Source organism: Lobosporangium transversale (assembly GCF_002105155.1).
Source record: "Lobosporangium transversale strain NRRL 3116 chromosome Unknown BCR41scaffold_26, whole genome shotgun sequence".
NCBI classification, from domain to species: domain Eukaryota; kingdom Fungi; phylum Mortierellomycota; class Mortierellomycetes; order Mortierellales; family Mortierellaceae; genus Lobosporangium; species Lobosporangium transversale.
In genome coordinates this window covers 67,619-93,476 of record NW_019029004.1, presented here as the reverse complement: position 1 = coordinate 93,476, position 25,858 = coordinate 67,619, and the positions used below count along the sequence as shown (strand labels likewise).

The 25,858-nt window shown below is 41.9% G+C and overlaps 4 protein-coding genes across 4 annotated transcripts; 3 read left to right on the top strand and 1 right to left on the bottom strand.

Annotated features, from left to right (window-relative positions):
• Window positions 1-515: 515 nt before the first annotated feature.
• BCR41DRAFT_423249 (hypothetical protein) lies at window positions 516-4,469 on the top strand (the record flags this gene model as incomplete). The annotated part of the gene is made up of 6 exons (XM_022030272.1): window positions 516-815; window positions 960-1,229; window positions 1,367-1,808; window positions 1,941-2,147; window positions 2,277-4,021; window positions 4,125-4,469. The coding sequence occupies exons 1-6, from the start codon at window positions 627-629 to the stop codon at window positions 4,467-4,469; spliced, it is 3,198 nt and encodes a 1,065-aa protein (XP_021879918.1). The 5' UTR covers window positions 516-626.
• A 181-nt stretch (window positions 4,470-4,650) lies between these two features.
• Window positions 4,651-5,689, bottom strand: BCR41DRAFT_103729 (hypothetical protein). Its single transcript, XM_022019325.1, has 3 exons — window positions 5,642-5,689; window positions 5,263-5,478; window positions 4,651-5,143 (listed from the first exon to the last, which is right to left on the bottom strand). Exons 2-3 carry the CDS (start codon window positions 5,306-5,308, stop codon window positions 4,707-4,709), a joined length of 483 nt encoding a protein of 160 aa, XP_021879917.1. The 5' UTR covers window positions 5,309-5,478; window positions 5,642-5,689; the 3' UTR covers window positions 4,651-4,706.
• Window positions 5,690-5,780: 91 nt separating this feature from the next.
• Window positions 5,781-6,376, top strand: BCR41DRAFT_397639 (hypothetical protein; the record flags this gene model as incomplete). Its single annotated transcript, XM_022028898.1, has 2 exons — window positions 5,781-6,227; window positions 6,338-6,376. The coding sequence occupies 2 exons, from the start codon at window positions 5,781-5,783 to the stop codon at window positions 6,374-6,376; spliced, it is 486 nt and encodes a 161-aa protein (XP_021879916.1).
• A 181-nt stretch (window positions 6,377-6,557) lies between these two features.
• BCR41DRAFT_397638 (hypothetical protein) lies at window positions 6,558-10,683 on the top strand (the record flags this gene model as incomplete). Its single annotated transcript, XM_022028897.1, has 3 exons — window positions 6,558-8,786; window positions 8,872-9,000; window positions 9,121-10,683. 3 exons carry the CDS (start codon window positions 6,558-6,560, stop codon window positions 10,681-10,683), a joined length of 3,921 nt encoding a protein of 1,306 aa, XP_021879915.1.
• Window positions 10,684-25,858: the final 15,175 nt, after the last annotated feature.

Sequence of the window (25,858 nt, the reverse complement as noted above, 5' to 3'; positions counted from 1 at the left end):
GCAACGAAGAACAAGGGTCAAATTGTTGGCTAAATTCTGAGTCTGTTGTTTGAAGAAATGATCGGATCTAATTTGATCCGATCGATTTAGGAACGTGCTACTGTATGTGCCTGAGGCAATTCATTGAAGTGAGAGAGACCTGTCTATGATCCAATAATGAACTCGGATAAGAGAGCACTTTCCTTCAACTACTTTTAAGGATGGACTTCCCCTATCCTTGACGCCAATATTTAGCGTCAGCAACATATTTGCCATCAAATCTAATGCACATAAAAAGAAAGGTAGAGATTGCCAGCTCTCTTGAACTCGTCTTTCACTCCTCAGCACGTACAGTTGATACTACCATTGATCAATGGCCTATGCAATTAAATTGGTGTGACATTTCACAAGGTTCGACGTCCACATTCGCTGTCATTTAACAATTAGACATTCGAAGTCACACTTTGGGTTTGTGGCTTGACTTGTTTATACAAGCTTACCTGCCTTTTTTTTTTTTTTTGTCAATGCTCTACATGGTTGCATTCTGAGTTTACTTCCATAGGCAGAACTGGACTGGACACATCCTTGCAATTTTTTTATTTCATTTTTTTTTATTGTTATTACTCGACTGCAATCCATTCATCGCTATGCCTGTCTCTGTCGACGATCCATTCTTGCTTACCAGCTACTCTTCGACTTCACATCGGCACCAAAAACTCCAGGCAGTCCATTGCACACCTGAGCAAAGAAACGTTGTACAAGTCAAATCGGAGGAGGAGCATGGCTCCTGTTTGCTTGCAGTGGCCGTGCAGGGCGAAGGTGTTCAGCTCTTCAATGTATGTTTCCTCTGCTTTTCAGGCTTGGGATCTGTAGAAATAAACGGAAAATCGACTAGAAGCTGATCTACAAATTGTAAAAGAGAAACAAAAAAAAAGATCATCAACTGACTTGGATATGAATTTGGTGGACTGATTTTATAGACAGCGGATCAGAAATGTGTTTTCTCTTATTCCGCAGCGCCTGGATACTCATTTACAGGATCGGCTCAAACAATCCAAAAATCCGGAAAGCTTCGTCATGTCTATGCTGTCATTGCCAAGGGCACAGATGTCCCCACAAAGGAGGAAGGCAAAGTCGTTTGGAGGTGGGTGGATGAAACCTCAACTGCTTCAGATCCCTCAATCCTCAACAACAACGATGTCATAGAAAGCGTTAGAAAGCCTTCGAGTGCTCGTAAGACGGTCCATAAGGTATGAAAATGTAGTTTTTTTTATAATTTTTTTTTTTTTTTTTTTTTTTCACTCTTCATCAACCAATGGCCTTTATTACATAGTTACTAATCCCAGCAAACTAAATTTGCTCTTTCAACTCTTTTGTTATCCGATAGTTTGAAAGTGAGATCTATCAATTGTTCGTGTCATCATTGCTCCCTAATCACGCCGTGTTAGTAAATAAGGACGGTAGTCTGGTGCTCGTTACTGAGGATATGAAACGAATAGTTAGTAGCAGTAAAGTTCACAGTGCACCTGGAGCAAAGGCCAATAAGAAAGATAAAAAGGACAAAAGTACTCAGGATCGATCAAATACAGTACTCTGGGCGACCACTTATAATACAACTGGTTCCTGGATTCCCACAAGTTCGTTGCCTCGCGAGACTCTGATCGTCATGACTGTTGTAGAGCCTTCTGTAGAAACAATGGTTATAACATTGTCCTATGTCAATAAGGAACAACGTGGATTTACTGAGTTCGGTCAAGTAGAATTGAAGTCTACTACTGGATCCCCAAGCTTCGCTTTTGACGCCGTAACAGGACAGTTCTCTTTCTTGAGTACGTTTTATGAAATACAATGTAGCGCCTGGAGTTACTGAATAGTACTCGCATTTCACTGTGCCATGCTTTCTTATCTTTTTTTTTATACGCTTTATCACTCACTACATCACTCTGTTATCTACTCAATAGCTGCCTCGGGTGAACTAAAAATCTATCAAGTTGCAGTGGATCAAGTAGACCATACTTTAAGTGCCATAGAAACTTTGACACTACCCCTTCCTGGGTATGCAGCTATATCTACTGCCAGAACGGGGGTTGACCCATTGTTGCAGAGTGTCGATACCATCGCTCTCGGTGACAATTACCTCGCAGTTGCTGGAATTCATAATAACAATGGTAAGTAGTCATGCATCCGTTTAATTAAGGCTGGTTGGACGTATTTCATCAAATAGTCTCTTAGTCATTGTCGATCCAGAGTACCAACGCAGAGAGGTATACAATCATCTACTATTTATAATGTCTTAGACAAACCGGAACTGGTATTAACTATTTGGGATATTCAGTACGGAACTCTTCAAGCAAAACACCTTTTTCCTGGAGTATTCAGTCTTCAAAATTCTACTTGTCAGCTGGCCCTTCTTCCGGGATCTGTCCTTGTCATTACTATATCCACAACAATCAATACCACTGTGAAATCCGATGTTTATCTCTGTCATTTTTATGCAGAACCAATGTCGCTTCTCGGTGCTATGGGCAGGATGAAGGATACGACCCCCTTTCTTGGACAATCAGGAGCCATCGCACAGGATGCCTACACATCTACAACCACATCGCTCCTCGTTCCTTCCGATACCAATGCCATTGTCAAGGGCAGTGACTTGACAAAGGGCAAGGATGAATTTGAAAAGCAATTTGAAGCAGCTCAAATGGAAGAGAAAAAGGTTCTGGAGGCACTGGCGTCAAAATCACATGCAGGAGATGCGCAGGCATTTGAGGAAGTCTTCTTCAAGTATATGGACCAACAGACGGCTGCAGCTAGGGATGATGTTCTGAAGCGACATGGTGTCAGTGCTGACGAAGTCAAAGAGGCTGTCGAGGCGACAAAGAGGCGGAAAGCAGAAACCAAAAAGCTGTTGCAGCAACAGCAATCAAACCAGAAAAAAGATGATAGCGATCAAAAGATGGAAGTTGATAATGAACCAGCTGTCAAGGATAATGCAGTGACCATCCAACTCGATAAAGCTGCGAGGAAGAAGCTGAAGAAAAAGGAGGCTAATGCCGCGAAAGCAGCTTCCAAGGAAGCTACCAAGGCTGACAATGAGGCTGGGAAGGATGGTTCAAAGAAGGCCACCAAGGCATCCACTAAAAAAAGCAAACCTGTTGCAAAGGAGGCTGCCAACGAAGATGGATCATCTTCTGAATCTTCTTCAGACGAGGATGATGAGAACCAGGTTGTTGTGTTAAGTTCAGACGATGAGAATAAAGAGGAGGAAGATGAAACTGAGTACAAGGCGGATTTAGAAGAAGAACATCGCTTAGAAGCCCACAGAGACGCTGTCGAACAATGGCGTAAGATTGAGGCGGATGCAATCAAAAACTACAATGAGCAGCGCCGTCTCTTGGCTGTTGGTCGTGCGCCAATTCCTCCTCCAGAACTCTCCCATCACTTTGTCATCACAGTTATCAGCTACTGTTTCCCTCATTTACCCAATGGTCAGCCCGACATGAGCTTCTGGCCGAGCAAGGTAATTAAGTTTATGATCGAGCATCAGTTGGTCGGGAATGCTAATCCTGGAGCAGGCCAGGCTGGTATTGCTTTAAATCTGATGGAGCGTGGACAATGGCACCTGCTGGAGCTTGCGTTCAAGAAGTTGTATGATATCCCCGAAGGGGATATGATTGTGATGTTGAAGCAGGTTATTAGCCTGAATAGAAAGACATCCATCTCAACATCTGCAAGATCTCAGAATGCAACAGGGATATCGGGAGTAGTATCGCAATCGTTGTCATCGTCAACAACAACAAAATCAAAAATTACTTCAACATCAATACCGGATATTCCCTACTTCTTGAATTTGATTATGACTGCACCAAGGAATGAGATCTTTATGCAGCAGGCGCTTAAAAAGCTGACTGTAGAAGAGCTTACAGTTGTTCTTGAGATCTTGAAGGGCTGGATCGATATCTGGGATGTGCGTGGAGGCATCGGTCATCAAAACCAGCGTGCGGACAAGAAGCAGCTTCCAGGAGGACTTCCCGGATATGGAATAGTAAGAAGGAGAAAAAGAGGAAAGAATCAACGTGGTACAACGCCATGAAATAACTGATCTAACTCTTTTTTTTTTTTTTTTTTTTTTTTTTTATATATAAAAGATTGTGGACTTTACAACTATGATCATGGATGTTCATTTCCCGCTGTTGATTTTATCGGCTCATCTTCATCCTGTTCTCAAGTCCATTCAAACATCCATGCAGCGTGAGACTCAAATATCGAACGAGCTTGAGAAGGCCTTGCGTGGACCGTTGGGGCTGTTTGATCGTAAGCACAAGGAGATGATTCGTCGTAAAAAAGAGTTTTCTGTTGCTGGATTTGCTTCATCAGGAAATCATGGTATTATCACAGCAGCAGGTGGTGTCTCAACAGACAAGAGGAGGAGACGTAAATGGGAGGGTGGTGAAGGCATTCCCGATTATGCAGTCGAGATTATTCATTTGTAAAAAAAAAAAAAAAAAAAAAAAATCGACCCTACCAAGAATTATACTTTTTTTATCCTCATTCCATACTGAATAGATCATAACTTTGTTTCTGCATTAAACCAGGCATTATTTTTTCTTTGTTTGTTAGTTAATAAAAATAAAAATAAATACATATTGCATTTCAAATAGATTTTTGAGATGTACCGGATTCAAATCTTTATTATGCAGAGTTGAGAGACCGAGAAAAATATTCAAAGATTACCGAGCAGGTCTACGAAGCGCCTTCAACATAACCTCCAATCTTTCTTCTTGTTCTGCAGATAGCAGCTGCATCCAATGGATCACCTCCTGCCGTATAAGTTGACTTTGTTCTGATAGCAATGTGGATGTATTTTTTTGAAAAGGCAGAGTGTTTGCTTGGAATGGTGTCCAGTCCAGCTGGTCTTCATCCTTTTGCTGCTGTTGTATTTTGTCTGAACTACGCCTATCTGATGCTACTGTTGATGATGTAGATGTCCTAGTTTGAGCATACTGTGATTCTGTGGCATGATCATTCACTTGTGATGATAGTGATGTTGCTACGTCTTTTCCTGCTGATTGTGAATCAATAATGTCGGTTGTCTTTGTAATGTTTTGAGGCCTTGAAGAAGTAGGCGGGGGATCCTGCGTTGAGACAACTTCTAGAACGACATCCGCTTGTAGTTTGATGGATCGAGGAGTAATCCTAAGAAGGACAATATGAATATTTCTTTGAATAAGAACTAGGAAAGCGAGGTAGTGAACATATAAATCGATGCTGATTCATAATATATACCTTTTGAGGGATAAGTCTCTTGCAGGCATAACAATGCCGTTAGCATCTCGAAGATAGATAGCGTTCGGGAAGACTTCGAGGATGTCTTCCCATGGGATGAGCTTCATTTTGTGTGTGCGATCATTGATAGCGTTGATCCGAAGGATAGGACCCCCAGAAATTGAACGGAATGCCTGGGTCTCGATTGTTTCTGGTAGCTGAGGTGAGTTGAGCCAACTGAACATGTTTTTTTGGAGAGCAGAGGAAAATATATCAAAGATTATTAAGATGAAGTGAGAATGAAAGAATGAAAGAACAAAAGAAAGCAAGAGAGGAAGCAAGAGAGAGAGAGAGAGAAAGAGTTTAAATGCTGAAAGTCCAAAAGTCGTTTTTTTCTTACAGATATTTATTGATGTCATTTCTGAGACAACTTCGGTTTAATTTTGCCACGACTTTAGGCTTGGCAGAGTAAAATCACCTTTTTGAACCCTGTGGCTGGTTTTTTTTTTTTTTTTTTTTTTTTTTTTGTTCAGGTCAAGATGGCAACCTTATCAGCATTCAGAGGAGCTCTGAGGTTCTCACGCTCAATCCGTTCTCTTTCCTTGTCTTCGCTGTCTCATCAATCCGCAAAACCCATTTCAATGACCCTATCTCTGACTGTCTACCATAACTCCCTCTGTGGAACCTGCGGAAAAGCTATTCCTCTCTTGGAGGAAGAAGCGAAGAAGAAGGGGTTTCAACTCGAGGAAATCGAATTCAAGTATAACCCGCTTACTCCAGAACAAGTGGAGCAGGTTCTGACTTTTCTAGGAGCTGGTCAAGGCTCAGACGAGGAGACCGCTAAGGTCGTAAAGTCCTTCTTGAGGAAGGACGCGCCCAATGCGACTACTATTGAGGAGGCAAAGGAAATCGTTGCTGAAAATCCTGCCATGATGGAGCGTCCGATTGTGGTCAATTGGGCTGCCAAAAAGGCTAAGGTGTGCCGTGTAAGTATTATATCTGTTGCTGTATTAGACATTTGCCATTGCGTAACCTTCAAATCTCGTCATTAGAATGCATGAACTAAGCTGGTTTTTTTTTTTTTTTTTTTTATTAGCCCGCAGACTTGATTTACGAAATGACCAAAGAACTTTGAACGACTTTGTCTCATCATTTGTGAAAACTGAAAAGACAGTCAAATAAAGTACATTTTTTTAAAAAAGTTCGTTCATTCACTCTAAGAAGTTGAATGCATGTATGATTTGTCCTTGTCTCTTTCATAAATACAATAAAGCTACTCTGGTCATTCAGTGCTAAACCCGGAGCAAAAAACCACCATGGCACTCACAACTGACGATGACTTTGACTTTGACATAGATCTGGATGTACTTGAGCTAGACCGTGAAGAGAGAGCCTTGCTGGAAGAAACAAGCAACCAGAATGATGCTCACGTCTCTGGTCCAGCAACAAACGTAATGCATGTGCGAAATCAAAAGGACCTTAAACCGAACTCTACGGTATCCTCCAAAAAGAACTTCCCTGTCTCGAATCAAAATAACCCCAGTATTGCTCACTATTTCAAAAACACTCCCACTGTGACGACAACTACTCAGGCCGAACAGGATGACTTTGCAGAGTTTGGCGATCTACAAGATACTGATCTTCTGCTTGACAATGACCTCTTGGACGATACTTCATCCTCATCAATATCTTCGGCTCCTAAAACAGGATCAAATACCTCATTTATTTCACCATCAATACAACAGGTGCGAGCGCCTATTCCTCCACAACAGCAACAACCAGTAAGGTTTTTTTCAATTTTTGGTGGCGCAGAGAATCGAACCAACACAAATTCAAACACCCCAGTTTTGCAGAAAGCGCAGACAAGCACGAACAACAGTTTACACGGATTCAATAGACAAGGATCCAGTTCAAACGTTTCTTCATACTTCTTAAACAGTGACGCTTCAACTAGTTCTTCACCCACTTCTGCTTCCACTTCCAACTCACTACCTACAGCACAACTACCTCCCAACGTCCTTCCCCGGTCTGACCCACTGAACGATTTTGCAGAGGATATCTTCCGTAGTCCAGAAGCACGGACGCAGCCGGATCAGCCTGCAACACATCACTTAATCGACAAACGTGCTGCTCTTACTTGGCAATACCCGGTCAACTACCCAAGGCGTGACTATCAGTACAACATCATTCGCCGTGCGCTCTTCACAAATACATTGGTTTCGCTTCCAACGGGTCTTGGGAAAACATTTATTGCAGCAGTCGTAATGCTCAATTATTTTCGATGGTTTCCTAAATCTAAAATTATTTTCATGGCACCAACAAAGCCTTTAGTCAATCAACAGATCGAAGCCTGCTTTAATGTTTGTGGAATTCCTCAGGATGTTACTGTGGAGATGACAGGTCAACAAAACGCAGAGATTCGAAAAGAGATGTGGCAGATAAAAAGGGTCATCTATTGTACACCGCAAGTGCTTCAAAATGACCTCAAATCTGGTATCTGCCCCGCAGAAGATATTGTATGTCTAGTAGTGGATGAAGCTCATCGCGCCACAGGCCGTTATGCTTATTCAGAGGTGATTCGGCAGCTGGAGCCTTTGAATAGAGATGTACGCATCCTGGCGCTGACTGCAACCCCTGGAAGTGATATCAAAACGGTACAAACAGTCGTCAGAAACCTAAAAATCGCAAAAATCGAGTTACGAACAGAGGACTCGATGGACTTGCAGCAGTACGTATTCAAACGTTCTGTCCAAGAGATGATTGTTCCGTGTGGTAAAGAAGTTGGAGAGATTAGGGATAAGTTTTTCAGGATGATGAGACCATTCTTGGACAGTCTTGTCAAGCAAAACGTCATTCGAACTGCGGATCCCAGCCAATTGACACGCTTCGTGCTCCTTCAAGGGAGAGACGCGTTTGTGATGAACAATCCAGGGAACAATGCACGAAAAGCCTATGTTCAAAAACAAGTTGGAATATGCATGGGCTTGGTACATGCTTATGAATTGCTCACCATTCATGGCATTAAGCCCTTCTTTGTCAACATGGACCCATTTACCAATAGCAGCAACCATAACGCTACAAATAAAAACGTTTCAGGATCAAAGAAAAGACGAGGTGAATATGATATCGATTACAACGACGACGACAATAGACCTTCGCTTGCTCGAAAAGCCATGATGGAAATCCCCGACTTTATTCGAATGATGGACAGTATCCGTATCAAGATGAAACAATCAAGCTTTGTGAGCCATCCAAAGTTGGAAAGGTTGGTTGGGATAGTCGTACAACATTTTATTGATCATCAGGATGAGCAGGATATACTCATACAGGCCAGAGCGGAATCAGCAGCGTCATCTAGCACCGGTGTCAGTGAGGACGGCCCTCTTCCTCAGACCAGAGTTATGATATTTGCGAACTATCGTGAGTCTGTAGAAGAGATCAGTCGCGTTTTGGAGCATCATCGCCCACTCATTAAGGTCCAGAGCTTCATTGGGCAAGCGACAGCTAAAGGCAAGAAGGGTATTTCACAAAAAGAACAGCAAAAGGTTAGTGGGTCTCTTTTTTTTTTTTTTCCAATTTGGAGTGCATCCATAGACCAATGTATAAAGCTCATTCACTTTTCTCATTTAGGTTGTTGCTGATTTTCAAAAAGGCAACCATAATGTTCTTGTTGCAACCTCGATTGGAGAAGAAGGATTAGATATCGGAGACGTAGACCTTATTGTCTGTTATGATAGTCATTCATCTCCCATCCGCATGGTAAGCTCTAAAGTCTGCACTTTTTTGGCTTATGGAGAATGTTATTTTTTATTATTAATATTATTATTTGTCGTCCGCTACTTATTCCCTGAATATTATTTATTTATTTATTTATTTTAGTTACAAAGAATGGGTCGTACAGGAAGGAAACGCAAGGGTAAGATCTGCCTCTTACTCGCTGAAGGACAGGAGGAGCAAAAGTACCGCAGGTCCCAAACTTCATATAAAACTGTACAACGCGCCATCTCACAAGGAACTACCATTCAGTACTATTCTTCTTCACCCAGAATATTACCACAAGGTCCACCTCCGACATGCGATTTAGTTCACATCAATGTTCCAGCCTATGTCACGCCTACTACGGTTCGAAAGCGCAGAAAACTAGGAGAGGATAACTCAGTTCAAATAAGCGGCCCTAAACTTCAGAGCGCATTTTTGGATTCACAAGAGACAGCTCGGTTTCAACAAACATACCGGATACCGAAGCGCGAAATCCGAAAAATTACATTTAAAAGCGCCTGCACTAGTCTTTTGAGGGGTGAGATGAAAAAAGCAGCAACAACGTTAGACCGTACGTACAAAATTGGACATTCTAGTCGCACGATTGATTTCGTAGAATCTGCTAAACGAATTGCGAAAGCGAGGGTTGGACAATCCCTATCAGCCGCCATGGTGGGCCTTCCTACCGGGGAAGATGATGTAGACCCGTATTCAAGACGAATGCAAGCACTTATTGATCGATGGGGTCCGTCTGGACTTGGAGCCAGTGATTCAATACCGGACGTAGTCTCTCGGTTTAGAGGGAAGATGTCATCAAAGGCTACAAAGGGAGATGACATGAGAAACCAGTTATCAAAGAGTCATCTTTACATGTCATCCACAGTCGACGATGAGGATATTGAGCATCTCCATGCCCAAGGCCGCCAAAGTATTAGCGGTCAAAATACTGGCCACAGACGTAGACTCTTGATTAGTGATAGTGAGGACGATGATGATGGCGATAATGAGGTATATAGTGGTCGTGACAGGGACTTTAACAGTTTGGGTAACTCTCCAGTTGGGGCCAACCGCAACAAACCGCCTCGACTGTCAATGAAAAGTAACTCAGCTGTGTCCAACAAGAACGAAAAATGGAGAACAACTACAGCCTCATACCAACCATTGCCAAGCCCCTTTCCCTCTGCTCCTAAAGATTCAGCCCACTCTTACCCTCGTTCATTATCAGATGACGACATTGACAAGGAGATTATGGGAGGCCTAGACGCTGTATTTGTCAACTATAATCGCGACATCGATAAGGATGTAAACAGACATGAATATCCTAACTACTTCGATGATGATCATGATGGCTATGTCCCTGACATGACGCCTGATATTGAAGAGAGGCCAGGTCGCTCAACCAAGATACCACTACTCAAGGTGGGTGTAGAAACATGGTCAAGGGATCAGCCTCCAAAGGCTCGAAGTAAATTCGATTTTTCAGAACAATTGAATCCAAATTTGCTATGGTTCAAAGCAGACTCGAAGAATGAAAAGAACAGGGATGAGAGCAAGCACACTAGGGGTTTTGGGCCTCCGAAAGATAGCGCCGGATCTGTGAAGCTGCTTGATCTGCCACCGGTACCGCCACCTGGCCAATGGTATCGACCACAATCAAGAAGTCATGCGACGACGATAACTTAAAGCTAGCACTCATTGAAAGAATGAAATGAAAGTCAAATTCCTGGAACCAGGAACTTTATTTTTTGAAAATCTGTAATTGACTTACGCCTAACCAGAATGGATACCTATTTAGGACTCAAGGACTTTGCCGTACAAGCAGTGATTCTCACAGCTTACTTAAACTGTATCATAAAACACGTTGCGGTTAGAATCACTATGCGAAATGGATCAACGGCGTGATTTGATTGTGTACATGTCTGTAGCTGTCAGGGATGTAAACTATTTGACATATGGACACCCAGTAACCATAATCGCCATGTAGTCATTCTATCGGTAACCACGTTACCAGAGAGATTCAGAACTACTCAAAGAGCGAGCTGGCAAACATCACTGATGTCTAAAACCTTCTCATTTTTGGCAGGCCTGTATTATGCGCATAGCGGTGGGTAGACTTCCCAATATTTTTTTTTTCTTTTATTTTCTTTTATAGAATGCATTTGCGAGTCTACCCACCAGATAAATATTTCTCTCGGGCAAATCTAGTGGTAGCAGTAAAATCACCAGAGTGGTGAAATTGGTGTGCAGAGTCTCTGTAAAAGCACAGGATGGTAAGGAAATATCCAGACAGAGATTTTGGTAACCTGATGAAGTATAAGCTGTTCAGCCTCGAGAGTTGCTTGGAAATATTCCTTTTACCAAGTCACAAAGACATCTTAAGCTATTCTGGTACCCAATATTACAGTGTTACTTCCAGCCTCTATTCTTCTATTTATTGAATATATTGTCATTCTACATTATAATTATTATGGAAGCAGTTTGATGTACTATTCTCAAATTATTATTTTATACCGCTTTAGTTCTGCCCTCAAGTCTACCTCGCTGTAATTCTGCGTTTAAGTCTACCCCCATGACATATTGCTTGATACTTGATAGTTCTTTTGTCGGTTTAGGATCCACCCGACCAGCCCCAATCTTGAATTTTTGTTTCTTATATTCCTCAGCCTTAGCTTTTGGAACAACAAAAATAAATACAACGTCCTTCTCTGAGCGAATCCACTTTTTTTCTTGAAGCTTTTTAAGAAGTTCTTTGCAAGATTCACTCTTGATACCATGCTTTACATTTGCCGTAATCTGGAGTAGATAATTCGGCGCTATTAGCATATCAACGCAGGCAAAAGTCTTGCTTTTTGGGATCCATAGTTCTCCTTTCATCGATTCCTTGTAAACATCAAAAGCTTCGAAGAATTTAACCGTCGGCTTGGCATCGATGGTGATGGTGATATCTTGCTTTTTCTCTACATCTAGACTCTTGGCCACGAAGGTACAGTCGCCTCTCCGTAGTATGCGACGTATACATATCTCGAGCATAGCTCCTAGATCTACTCCAACTTTGCCATTGACTAATCGATCCAATATCATATCAAAAGTATTGTCGTCCGCTGCTTCGTACACCTTTTCGAGAATGTGATTAGAGGCCCACTCTAACACAAATTGCTGGTGATCTCCTATTGGACGACGATGAAGAAGTCGGCTGCTATATTGTAGTGAATCTTTGGCCTGTTCAAAATATTGTAACAGCTTCAATGGATCCTTGAGGTTGTCGAGGGCTTCTTCTACGCGACTGTATGCTACCCTCCTAGCTCCATCAAGATCTTTTTTATTAAAGTGCAGTCGGCTCGCTGGTTTCTCGAGAACATACCTTGGCACACCACCTATCTTCTCATAGAGTTCCACCATAAATTCTTCGCTGACGATGTTAAAGGTCCGAACCATTTTTCTACACTGTCTTAACTCATCCAGCTCCCATGGTGCCATGTAATAAATCCATACCACCCTCTTTACAATTTCTTGATACATGTTGGACTCGGAAAATAACGTCTTTGGTGATACTGAGAAGATAGTTCGAGCCTCCATAAGCTCCGGCTTTGGTGAGCTGTCGACTAGGAACCAAGTGTTAGGTAGCTCTAGGAAGGCGGCGAAATCCTTTATATCTCCATTTTGAACAGTAGATGACCCACCAAAAGCGTAGCACATTGAATCTTCTTTTCGCTGGATGATGACAATAGGTGGATCATCCTCAGTACTGGTTGCAAGTAGTCGGATGGCAAAATATATGAGAAAGGATGACTTCCCTATACCAGCCGTCCCTGTAACAACAATACGGTTTCGTGCATCGTCCTCAGCGTTGCAAAACTGTTTGGTGATTAAATCGTAGAGATCCTTGAATTCCTTTCTTACATATAGATCTTGCGCATCGATCACCGGAAGCCTTGTCCCTGGTGGACTGGATATCACATAATCTGCTTTTCCAAAAGATGAACGTTTTAGCCTGGAAGCTGTTCGGGATATTGCTTGGAAGATGTTGGCCTCTGATGTTCTGCTTCCAATGTTCTCAAGCACCGAAACCAACTCTTTACTTGTAAGACGAGGAAGGTTGGCACGCCCATCTACTATGGCTTTTTCGGAAAGTCCTGCTGCTCGAATTGCCTTGATTAAGTTGTCCTCTTCAACTTTGGGTCTTTTGGAGGAAGTTTCGTCGCCCTCGTCGACTTCAAAATTGTCGCGACCCCTCTTTTGACCTGTTTTATTAAATCGAAAAGTATCAAGACTATGTTAGTGTTGCATCTCTATGTTTTCTCAAACACATCAATACCCCAAGTAAAAACCTGACGTGAGATCCATCTCAATAACAAATAAAACAGCTGTATTACAACGAAACAAACATAAAAAAGGCGTGATATCACATGGTGTTGGGCATGAAAATAAGCAAACAAGCTTCATCAATTGAAAATATAACTATCAGTCCGTCAAGAGCTAATACATACCTCGCTGCGGTGGCTTGACAAAAACATGGATAGTTTTCCTTGGAAGTTCAGAATTAAATATCTCCCAAAGCTCCATTGACGCGATTGTGAGAGCCTCTTTTGACTCGATTTCTGACTCAAAGATAGCCTCGCCTTTGTCAGGGATGGAGACCTTGTAGAGGGTGAGCTGGTAAGCGTCGATGTCCTTAAATGCATTGGTATTCTTTGCTTTGATGGCTTGCTTGAGTTCGCCGACTGAACGATCAGAAGGAATATTTACAGGAAAACATGAAGCTTCTCCATCAACAATACAAAAAATCTTTAGCTCGGTTGGCTCGAGGATTTTAGGGTCATTGGTGCTTGAAGACTCTTCCTTCGCTTCCCCTTTTCTTTCTTTCTTTTCATACGGTTCAGTTCGAGGTGATGGGCATCGTGATGGTGTTCTGCTGCTTCCCATTGTGTTTTCAAACCTGTTTAAAAACAAGGGCGTAAATAGGCGGAGGACAGAAAATAGGGAAAGGTTGATAAAAATGCTAAAGGATGATAATTCAGTAGCAGGATGGTTCAAAATTGTCTAGAGATGAAGTTGAGGGAGGAAAAGAAAAAAAGAAAAAAAAAAAAAGGAAAGGAAAGGAAAGGAAAGGAAAGGAAAGGCAATGAATGAAGGCTTGGAATAAATAAAAGAGCAAAATTGATGGGAGCAAAATTGGGGTGAAATAAGAAAAAAGTGAAAAGAGGATAAAGGAAGAAAAGGAAGAGGAGAGTGCAAAAATGAAGTGAAGCAAGTTAAAGAAAGGAGCGACAATTGATAAATTTGTTCCTTTATTTCAAGGTTGGGCTATGCTGTGTGTGTGTGTGAGAAAATTTTTTTTCTTGTTCCACAAGACGCCATGCGATTAAAGATTAAATTGGCCCCCAAGTGTGACGTAACATCCTACATATTGGAACGAAAGGGTGTCTGCACGTGCCGAAATGTGACTGCCATGAAGGCAAAGTGACTGCTACAGAGAGTGGCTTTGGCCCCAATATGGCTCCCTGGGTGGAAATAAAGAGGTATCTTATTTGTAAATGAAAAGAGAAAATAAAGGGTAGTGCTCTCTTCATTGCAAATGTCGACACCAAAAAATTTTTGCTCAAAAAAATTTGACCTCTACTCTGAGTACGGTATACCATTCACACAATGTCAACAATATACGATGCGAGAGTATATACATATTATGGGCCTGAACTCTTAGCGTACTTTACCACTCTACACCTTCTTCTATCACATTCCTTGCTTTCACACACTTTACCTTCACATATCTTTCACTCTTCATTTGAAAAGAAAAAAAAAAGATATGTTCCATACATTCATCTGTCAGACCTTCGCCACCTGCCAAATGGGTCATCAAAGCATGGCAAGTCCGGTGAGACGGAGGTTTGAAGAGAGCTTACAAGGAGGAGAACAGGTGAAGGAATATGACTGGGCTTATAGGCCAATCGGCTCTGCCCTGCTTGCATTGCTTGAATAGGAGATGGAAAAAGGGGAAGAAAGGAAAAATGAGGTAGAAAGGTTTAAGACTGCAGCCGAACTTCGATGTAGTGCTTGCTTGACGTAGGTTGCTCTTGCAGCAAGGATGTGTTTGTCCTATTCTAAGGATAGCCAGGCTCAAGTCCTTGGTCTAACGGCACTCACTCCACCGAGTTGATCTCCAGCAGCCGTCCCGCATACCTCCACATGAACAACTGTTCGCTCTCTTTCAATCCCACAATCTCCCTCACAAAAAGAGGACAAGGGACCTACGTACCATACTGATGCATTGTCTATAATAGAGGTAGCTAAATAGCCAAGTAATGATCATAAAAGAGTACCTCCTACACTACAAAAGTAATGCTAGAAAGCCTATCTAAAACTATGGGAATGATAATTTACATTACGTAGTTCTTCTGCGAGGAACAATCTAGTGTAACAGTTAAATTCTAGCATTTTCGCTTGCATACCCGCCATGCTAAAATGCTTAACTTTATTTTTGTTATTGCATTAGGTGAGGAGAATATCGGTTTATTTCCGAAGGGACTACATCTATATAATTCACGTTTATCCACTGTTCTCTACTTTTGCCACTATTACATTTATTTTTATTTTATTTTATTTTTGGATTTTATTATCTATATTAGTTAAAGATCCCTCTCAATGCTACGCCTCATGGCATGTAGCCTGTGCAGCAGCGACAGACATGGCAAGAGACTATGCCCTCAGAATGTAAGGAATGTGGTAAGGCCTTCTTATCTTTTTGTTTTTATGTTTTTGGAATATATAAACATTAATAATATTTTCCCAACTGATAAAGACAGAACGATTTTCCCCAATCGCCTCGCTCCCCCTTCCATTCCACGTCTGTATGTGGGTGCAGTCGTCCAGGCCATGTGCGCAGCTCATACCCAAATAATGAAGAATGAGTGATTTCGGTATTTAACAATCGTAGAAAACTTTTTTTTTATTTTATTTTATTTTATTTTTGACATGGTAGTGGTTGGTGCATGCTGAGCTTAAGCTTATATACCTTCTATAACTTGAATAACGCTGCCAGCAACGATGTGTAGAATGTTGGGTCAATTCGAAGGCAAAGGTTCCTATTTTATATTCATTAGATTTTGTCATTCTTTTTTTAACCCTCCATCATTATTACTTACCTGCAGGGCGAGCACCGTCAACCAGCTCCTACAGTGTATAAATGCAGTATCTGCAGTTGCCTAGGAGTAGATGTAGACCATGCTCAAGTAATAAAGGGTGAGTTTGATTTACAACGGTTTGATTTTTTCGTCTCAGCAATAGACTATTAATCCTTAGTTTTTTCCTGTTTACTGCTTGCTTTAATAGCGTTGTTAGTAACTCAGTGCAAAATGGCGCTAGGCCTGTGTGCACACGAAGTATTGTTTTGAAGATGGTGGAGATGAAAATGAAAGACCCGTGCAAAGACAAGGGTGTGCTACTTTTTGTTCGGTTTTTTATTGGCTTATTATACTGTATTATACATTGCGTGTACTTAATCTTACACAATTACCATTTACCATTTACCACTGACCTTCAGAATACACGAGCGTAAAGGTGATCCTTCTGTTGAGGATGCTCCTTCTACCGAAGATAATTCCTTTGCCGAAGACAACTTTCTACCACCCGCTAGAAAAAGGTTTCAGCAAGATTTCGTTTCGGGTTCCAATATTATGCAATATAGGTACCGGTCAGTTGCCATTATTGCGGTGCCTTCATGTTTATTGAAGAATGTGTGTGCAACGCAGTAGTAAAAGCCGGCCAGAATTTCCTTTATGCTGTGGGAGAGGTCAAGTGGATATTCCTCCACTTAGCCTTGGTTTAACTTCTTGATGGGCAGAGCCGCAAGGTAAGTTATTCCGTTAACACATATAAGCATATAACTGCGCTCTTTCGTTCACGTCCATGGAAGTGAACCTTGATAAAGACCTTGCGAACAACCTATATGGAGTGTACACGCTTCGTATCATTGGAAGGGTTGGTACTCTGATTGATCCTATGACGCCAACTGAAGGCGCTGCCTCTCTGTTCCTGCAGGCTCACGCTCACATTCATGACCCTGCTCAGCAAGCAAGACTCCGTAATAACCATTTCGGGGATTCCTTGATGAAGGCCTGTTGCAGTAACCACAGCAGCTCCTTGAACTACACTACCCGATAGCCCATACGCTCAAAGACGTCAGAGAATGTGCGCACGAGGATATCATGCGGCTGAAGGTCGTCATCCGTGCTGGGCCTCAGCATGAGGGGAGAGGGCAAAGGCGAATGCAGTACAGGCCCTCTCATCAACTGGAATCGTGCTATTGATGGCTGGCGCCAGTAGTAAGGTTTCTCAGCAAGGCATCATAATTGAAAGCAGAGCCAGTGGTTTGAAAAAAACCAGTGAGGTTCATCCAGCTCACGAGAGTCTCCATAATAACCTCTTGCATCCAAAAGGCGAGGACTGGACATATAAAAAATATAAAAAATGGCCTAGGTCAAACCTCTGCAGGGCCTCATGGTGACAGCTATGACGGTAGCGAAAACGGCCAGCTAGAGGTGGATGTAGGTGAGGGCGATGGCCGAGCTAGGAAAAGTCGAGAATACGCCAAGCTGGAGGAGTTTTACACGTACAGGCTGCAGATTCGTCCTTTGAGCTCAACAGACCAGCGATTTTTCATCAGGATGAATACATGCTTGACTTATTAGTACGCTACCGATCAATACAGTAGGCTTGAGGTGGATCAGCTTCAATTCATCAGCGAGAACCAATCTAAGCTGAAGACGGATCCATATATCGGTGTTGTGGGTGCAATTGAACTTAATCTCAGACCTGGGCTATACATGCGGGACATTGTCTACAAGGGTGCTTTGTAAATAAGCATCCTCTCATTTACAACCGTATCTTCCAAATATTCTGCCTTATTTTGTGTTTTATTTTTTGTTTATTTTACTACTGTACATGTATATAGTCTTAACTGATTTTGCTTTATTGTATTTTATCGCGCGATTCGTAAAAAAGACCCAATCAATAAAAAAGTTATGCAAAGATACAATTGGTTGTATTTGACTACGATTTTTATTTTCACTTTATTTTGCCCTCATGAAATTTCTAACGAGGCAAGGCAAGAGCCGGCCGCGGCGAAGCCACGGTCTCCGGCTCGTTATAATTATTATGGAAGCAGTTTGATGTACTATTCTCAAATTATTATTTTATACCGCTTTAGTTCTGCCCTCAAGTCTACCTCGCTGTAATTCTGCGTTTAAGTCTACCCCCATGACATATTGCTTGATACTTGATAGTTCTTTTGTCGGTTTAGGATCCACCCGACCAGCCCCAATCTTGAATTTTTGTTTCTTATATTCCTCAGCCTTAGCTTTTGGAACAACAAAAATAAATACAACGTCCTTCTCTGAGCGAATCCACTTTTTTTCTTGAAGCTTTTTAAGAAGTTCTTTGCAAGATTCACTCTTGATACCATGCTTTACATTTGCCGTAATCTGGAGTAGATAATTCGGCGCTATTAGCATATCAACGCAGGCAAAAGTCTTGCTTTTTGGGATCCATAGTTCTCCTTTCATCGATTCCTTGTAAACATCAAAAGCTTCGAAGAATTTAACCGTCGGCTTGGCATCGATGGTGATGGTGATATCTTGCTTTTTCTCTACATCTAGACTCTTGGCCACGAAGGTACAGTCGCCTCTCCGTAGTATGCGACGTATACATATCTCGAGCATAGCTCCTAGATCTACTCCAACTTTGCCATTGACTAATCGATCCAATATCATATCAAAAGTATTGTCGTCCGCTGCTTCGTACACCTTTTCGAGAATGTGATTAGAGGCCCACTCTAACACAAATTGCTGGTGATCTCCTATTGGACGACGATGAAGAAGTCGGCTGCTATATTGTAGTGAATCTTTGGCCTGTTCAAAATATTGTAACAGCTTCAATGGATCCTTGAGGTTGTCGAGGGCTTCTTCTACGCGACTGTATGCTACCCTCCTAGCTCCATCAAGATCTTTTTTATTAAAGTGCAGTCGGCTCGCTGGTTTCTCGAGAACATACCTTGGCACACCACCTATCTTCTCATAGAGTTCCACCATAAATTCTTCGCTGACGATGTTAAAGGTCCGAACCATTTTTCTACACTGTCTTAACTCATCCAGCTCCCATGGTGCCATGTAATAAATCCATACCACCCTCTTTACAATTTCTTGATACATGTTGGACTCGGAAAATAACGTCTTTGGTGATACTGAGAAGATAGTTCGAGCCTTCCTAAGCTCCGGCTTTGGTGAGCTGTCGACTAGGAACCAAGTGTTAGGTAGGTCTAGGAAGGCGGCGAAATCCTTTATATCTCCATTTTGAACAGTAGATGACCCACCAAAAGCGTAGCACATTGAATCCTCTTTTTGCTGGATGATGACAATAGGTGGATCATCCTCGGTACTGGTTGCAAGTAGTCGGATGGCAAAATATATGAGAAAGGATGACTTCCCTATACCAGCCGTCCCTGTAACAACAATACGGTTTCGTGCATCGTCCTCAGCGTTGCAAAACTGTTTGGTGATTAAATCGTAGAGATCCTTGAATTCCTTTCTTACATATAGATCTTGCGCATCGATCACCGGAAGATCCATCCCTGGTAGACTGGATATCACATAATCTGCTAATATTTTGGAACCCTTGATACCACCAGAATTTCGGAGCTCGCGAGCCACGCTAATAATGCTGTAGTAAATACTATCTACTGATAACCTCTCCCCCATGTACGAAAGCAGCTTGACCCTCTCTTTCGAGCTTAGACGCGAGATGGCAGGGCTACCATTCACTATCCCTTTCGTTACAAGCCCCGCTTCTGTAATCGCATCCATAAGAGCATCTCTACTTATACTTGGACGAGCTTTTTTAGAGGGTGACTCTGATAAAAGAGATAGAGTGATCAAAGTCAATATTTTTGATTTATTGCACATCACTCTAAAATGATCAATAACCAGATTCTCGGCCAAAAGCACTCACCAGAATCTCCATCTTGTTTTCTTTTCTGAGCTAAGTATCAAAAGCGAATAATGAGAAAGAATGTTGAGTTATCAAGACACAAACCAAATGGTGATATCATGCACATGGCCGTTTAAGATATAAACCAAGCTTCATCAGCTGGAAATATCAACAATCAGTCCATCAAGAGCCAAAGATATACCTCGCTGCGGTGGCTTGACAAAAACATGGATCGTTTTCCTTGGAAGTTCAGAATTAAATATCTCCCAAAGCTCCATTGACGCGATTGTGAGAGCCTCTTTTGACTCGATTTCTGACTCAACGACGATCTTGCCTTTGTCAGGGATGGAAACTTTATAGAGGGTGAGGTCCTTGGGCTTAACGCTTGGATCCACAGTAATATTGGGATAGATTGCTTGCTTGAGTTCATCGACAGAACTATTGGAAAGAATCTTTACAGAAAAACATGAAGCTTCTCCATCAACAATACAATAAATCTGTAGGCTGGTTGGTTCGAGGATTTCAGGGTCATTGGTGCTTGAAGACTCTTCCTTCGCTTCCCCTTTTCTTTCTTTCTTTTCATACGGTTCAGTTCGAGGTGATGGGCATCGTGATGGTGTTCTGCTGCTTCCCATTGTGTTTTCAAACCTGTTTAAAAACAAGGGCGTAAATAGGCGGAGGACAGAAAATAGGGAAAGGTTGATAAAAATGCTAAAGGATGATAATTCAGTAGCAGGATGGTTCAAAATTGTCTAGAGATGAAGTTGAGGGAGGAAAAGAAAAAAAGAAAAAAAAAAAAAGGAAAGGAAAGGAAAGGAAAGGAAAGGAAAGGCAATGAATGAAGGCTTGGAATAAATAAAAGAGCAAAATTGATGGGAGCAAAATTGGGGTGAAATAAGAAAAAAGTGAAAAGAGGATAAAGGAAGAAAAGGAAGAGGAGAGTGCAAAAATGAAGTGAAGCAAGTTAAAGAAAGGAGCGACAATTGATAAATTTGTTCCTTTATTTCAAGGTTGGGCTATGCTGTGTGTGTGTGTGAGAAAATTTTTTTTCTTGTTCCACAAGACGCCATGCGATTAAAGATTAAATTGGCCCCCAAGTGTGACGTAACATCCTACATATTGGAACGAAAGGGTGTCTGCACGTGCCGAAATGTGACTGCCATGAAGGCAAAGTGACTGCTACAGAGAGTGGCTTTGGCCCCAATATGGCTCCCTGGGTGGAAATAAAGAGGTATCTTATTTGTAAATGAAAAGAGAAAATAAAGGGTAGTGCTCTCTTCATTGCAAATGTCGACACCAAAAAATTTTTGCTCAAAAAAATTTGACCTCTACTCTGAGTACGGTATACCATTCACACAATGTCAACAATATACGATGCGAGAGTATATACATATTATGGGCCTGAACTCTTAGCGTACTTTACCACTCTACACCTTCTTCTATCACATTCCTTGCTTTCACACACTTTACCTTCACATATCTTTCACTCTTCATTTGAAAAGAAAAAAAAAAGATATGTTCCATACATTCATCTGTCAGACCTTCGCCACCTGCCAAATGGGTCATCAAAGCATGGCAAGTCCGGTGAGACGGAGGTTTGAAGAGAGCTTACAAGGAGGAGAACAGGTGAAGGAATATGACTGGGCTTATAGGCCAATCGGCTCTGCCCTGCTTGCATTGCTTGAATAGGAGATGGAAAAAGGGGAAGAAAGGAAAAATGAGGTAGAAAGGTTTAAGACTGCAGCCGAACTTCGATGTAGTGCTTGCTTGACGTAGGTTGCTCTTGCAGCAAGGATGTGTTTGTCCTATTCTAAGGATAGCCAGGCTCAAGTCCTTGGTCTAACGGCACTCACTCCACCGAGTTGATCTCCAGCAGCCGTCCCGCATACCTCCACATGAACAACTGTTCGCTCTCTTTCAATCCCACAATCTCCCTCACAAAAAGAGGACAAGGGACCTACGTACCATACTGATGCATTGTCTATAATAGAGGTAGCTAAATAGCCAAGTAATGATCATAAAAGAGTACCTCCTACACTACAAAAGTAATGCTAGAAAGCCTATCTAAAACTATGGGAATGATAATTTACATTACGTAGTTCTTCTGCGAGGAACAATCTAGTGTAACAGTTAAATTCTAGCATTTTCGCTTGCATACCCGCCATGCTAAAATGCTTAACTTTATTTTTGTTATTGCATTAGGTGAGGAGAATATCGGTTTATTTCCGAAGGGACTACATCTATATAATTCACGTTTATCCACTGTTCTCTACTTTTGCCACTATTACATTTATTTTTATTTTATTTTATTTTTGGATTTTATTATCTATATTAGTTAAAGATCCCTCTCAATGCTACGCCTCATGGCATGTAGCCTGTGCAGCAGCGACAGACATGGCAAGAGACTATGCCCTCAGAATGTAAGGAATGTGGTAAGGCCTTCTTATCTTTTTGTTTTTATGTTTTTGGAATATATAAACATTAATAATATTTTCCCAACTGATAAAGACAGAACGATTTTCCCCAATCGCCTCGCTCCCCCTTCCATTCCACGTCTGTATGTGGGTGCAGTCGTCCAGGCCATGTGCGCAGCTCATACCCAAATAATGAAGAATGAGTGATTTCGGTATTTAACAATCGTAGAAAACTTTTTTTTTATTTTATTTTATTTTATTTTTGACATGGTAGTGGTTGGTGCATGCTGAGCTTAAGCTTATATACCTTCTATAACTTGAATAACGCTGCCAGCAACGATGTGTAGAATGTTGGGTCAATTCGAAGGCAAAGGTTCCTATTTTATATTCATTAGATTTTGTCATTCTTTTTTTTAACCCTCCATCATTATTACTTACCTGCAGGGCGAGCACCGTCAACCAGCTCCTACAGTGTATAAATGCAGTATCTGCAGTTGCCTAGGAGTAGATGTAGACCATGCTCAAGTAATAAAGGGTGAGTTTTGATTTACAACGGTTTGATTTTTTCGTCTCAGCAATAGACTATTAATCCTTAGTTTTTTCCTGTTTACTGCTTGCTTTAATAGCGTTGTTAGTAACTCAGTGCAAAATGGCGCTAGGCCTGTGTGCACACGAAGTATTGTTTTTGAAGATGGTGGAGATGAAAATGGAAAGACCCGTGCAAAGACAAGGGTGTGCTACTTTTTGTTCGGTTTTTTATTGGCTTATTATACCTGTATTATACATTGCGTGTACTTAATCTTACACAATTACCATTTACCATTTACCACTGACCTTCAGAATACACGAGCGTAAAGGTGATCCTTCTGTTGAGGATGCTCCTTCTACCGAAGATAATTCCTTTGCCGAAGACAACTTTCTACCACCCGCTAGAAAAAGGTTTCAGCAAGATTTCGTTTCGGGTTCCAATATTATGCAATATAGGTACCGGTCAGTTGCCATTATTGCGGTGCCTTCATGTTTATTGAAGAATGTGTGTGCAACGCAGTAGTAAAAGCCGGCCAGAATTTCCCTTTATGCTGTGGGAGAGGTCAAGTGGATATTCCTCCACTTAGCCTTGGTTTAACTTCTTGATGGGCAGAGCCGCAAGGTAAGTTATTCCGTTAACACATATAAGCATATAAACTGCGCTCTTTCGTTCACGTCCATGGAAGTGAACCTTGATAAAGACCTTGCGAAACAACCTATATGGAGTGTACACGCTTCGTATCATTGGAAGGGTTGGTACTCTGATTGATCCTATGACGCCAACTGAAGGCGCTGCCTCTCTGTTCCTGCAGGCTCACGCTCACATTCATGACCCTGCTCAGCAAGCAAGACTCCGTAATAACCATTTCGGGGATTCCTTGATGAAGCCTGTTGCAGTAACCACAGCAGCTCCTTGAACTACACTACCCGATAGCCCATACGCTCAAAGACGTCAGAGAATGTGCGCACGAGGATATCATGCGGCTGAAGGTCGTCATCCGTGCTGGGCCTCAGCATGAGGGGAGAGGGCAAAGGCGAATGCAGTACAGGCCCTCTCATCAACTGGAAATCGTGCTATTGATGGCTGGGCGCCAGTAGTAAGGTTTCTCAGCAAGGCATCATAATTGAAAGCAGAGCCAGTGGTTTGAAAAAACCAGTGAGGTTCATCCAGCTCACGAGAGTCTCCATAATAACCTCTTGCATCCAAAAGGCGAGGACTGGACATATAAAAAATATAAAAAATGGCCTAGGTCAAACCTCTGCAGGGCCTCATGGTGACAGCTATGACGGTAGCGAAAACGGCCAGCTAGAGGTGGATGTAGGTGAGGGCGATGGCCGAGCTAGGAAAAGTCGAGAATACGCCAAGCTGGAGGAGTTTTTACACCGTACAGGCTGCAGATTCGTCCTTTGAGCTCAACAGACCAGCGATTTTTCATCAGGATGAATACATGCTTGACTTATTAGTACGCTACCGATCAATACAGTAGGCTTGAGGTGGATCAGCTTCAATTCATCAGCGAGAACCAATCTAAGCTTGAAGACGGATCCCATATATCGGTGTTGTGGGTGCAATTGAACTTAATCTCAGACCTGGGCTATACATGCGGGACATTGTCTACAAGGGTGCTTTGTAAATAAGCATCCTCTCATTTACACCGTATCTTCCAAATATTCTGCCTTATTTTGTGTTTTATTTTTTGTTTATTTTACTACTGTACATGTATATAGTCTTAACTGATTTTGCTTTATTGTATTTTATCGCGCGATTCGTAAAAAAGACCCAATCAATAAAAAAGTTATGCAAAGATACAATTGGTTGTATTTGACTACGATTTTTATTTTCACTTTATTTTGCCCTCATGAAATTTCTAACGAGGCAAGGCAAGAGCCGGCCGCGGCGAAGCCACGGTCTCCGGCTCGTTATAATTATTATGGAAGCAGTTTGATGTACTATTCTCAAATTATTATTTTATACCGCTTTAGTTCTGCCCTCAAGTCTACCTCGCTGTAATTCTGCGTTTAAGTCTACCCCCATGACATATTGCTTGATACTTGATAGTTCTTTTGTCGGTTTAGGATCCACCCGACCAGCCCCAATCTTGAATTTTTGTTTCTTATATTCCTCAGCCTTAGCTTTTGGAACAACAAAAATAAATACAACGTCCTTCTCTGAGCGAATCCACTTTTTTTCTTGAAGCTTTTTAAGAAGTTCTTTGCAAGATTCACTCTTGATACCATGCTTTACATTTACCGTAATCTGGAGTAGATAATTCGGCGCTATTAGCATATCAACGCAGGCAAAAGTCTTGCTTTTTGGGATCCATAGTTCTCCTTTCATCGATTCCTTGTAAACATCAAAAGCTTCGAAGAATTTAACCGTCGGCTTGGCATCGATGGTGATGGTGATATCTTGCTTTTTCTCTACATCTAGACTCTTGGCCACGAAGGTACAGTCGCCTCTCCGTAGTATGCGACGTATACATATCTCGAGCATAGCTCCTAGATCTACTCCAACTTTGCCATTGACTAATCGATCCAATATCATATCAAAAGTATTGTCGTCCGCTGCTTCGTACACCTTTTCGAGAATGTGATTAGAGGCCCACTCTAACACAAATTGCTGGTGATCTCCTATTGGACGACGATGAAGAAGTCGGCTGCTATATTGTAGTGAATCTTTGGCCTGTTCAAAATATTGTAACAGCTTCAATGGATCCTTGAGGTTGTCGAGGGCTTCTTCTACGCGACTGTATGCTACCCTCCTAGCTCCATCAAGATCTTTTTTATTAAAGTGCAGTCGGCTCGCTGGTTTCTCGAGAACATACCTTGGCACACCACCTATCTTCTCATAGAGTTCCACCATAAATTCTTCGCTGACGATGTTAAAGGTCCGAACCATTTTTCTACACTGTCTTAACTCATCCAGCTCCCATGGTGCC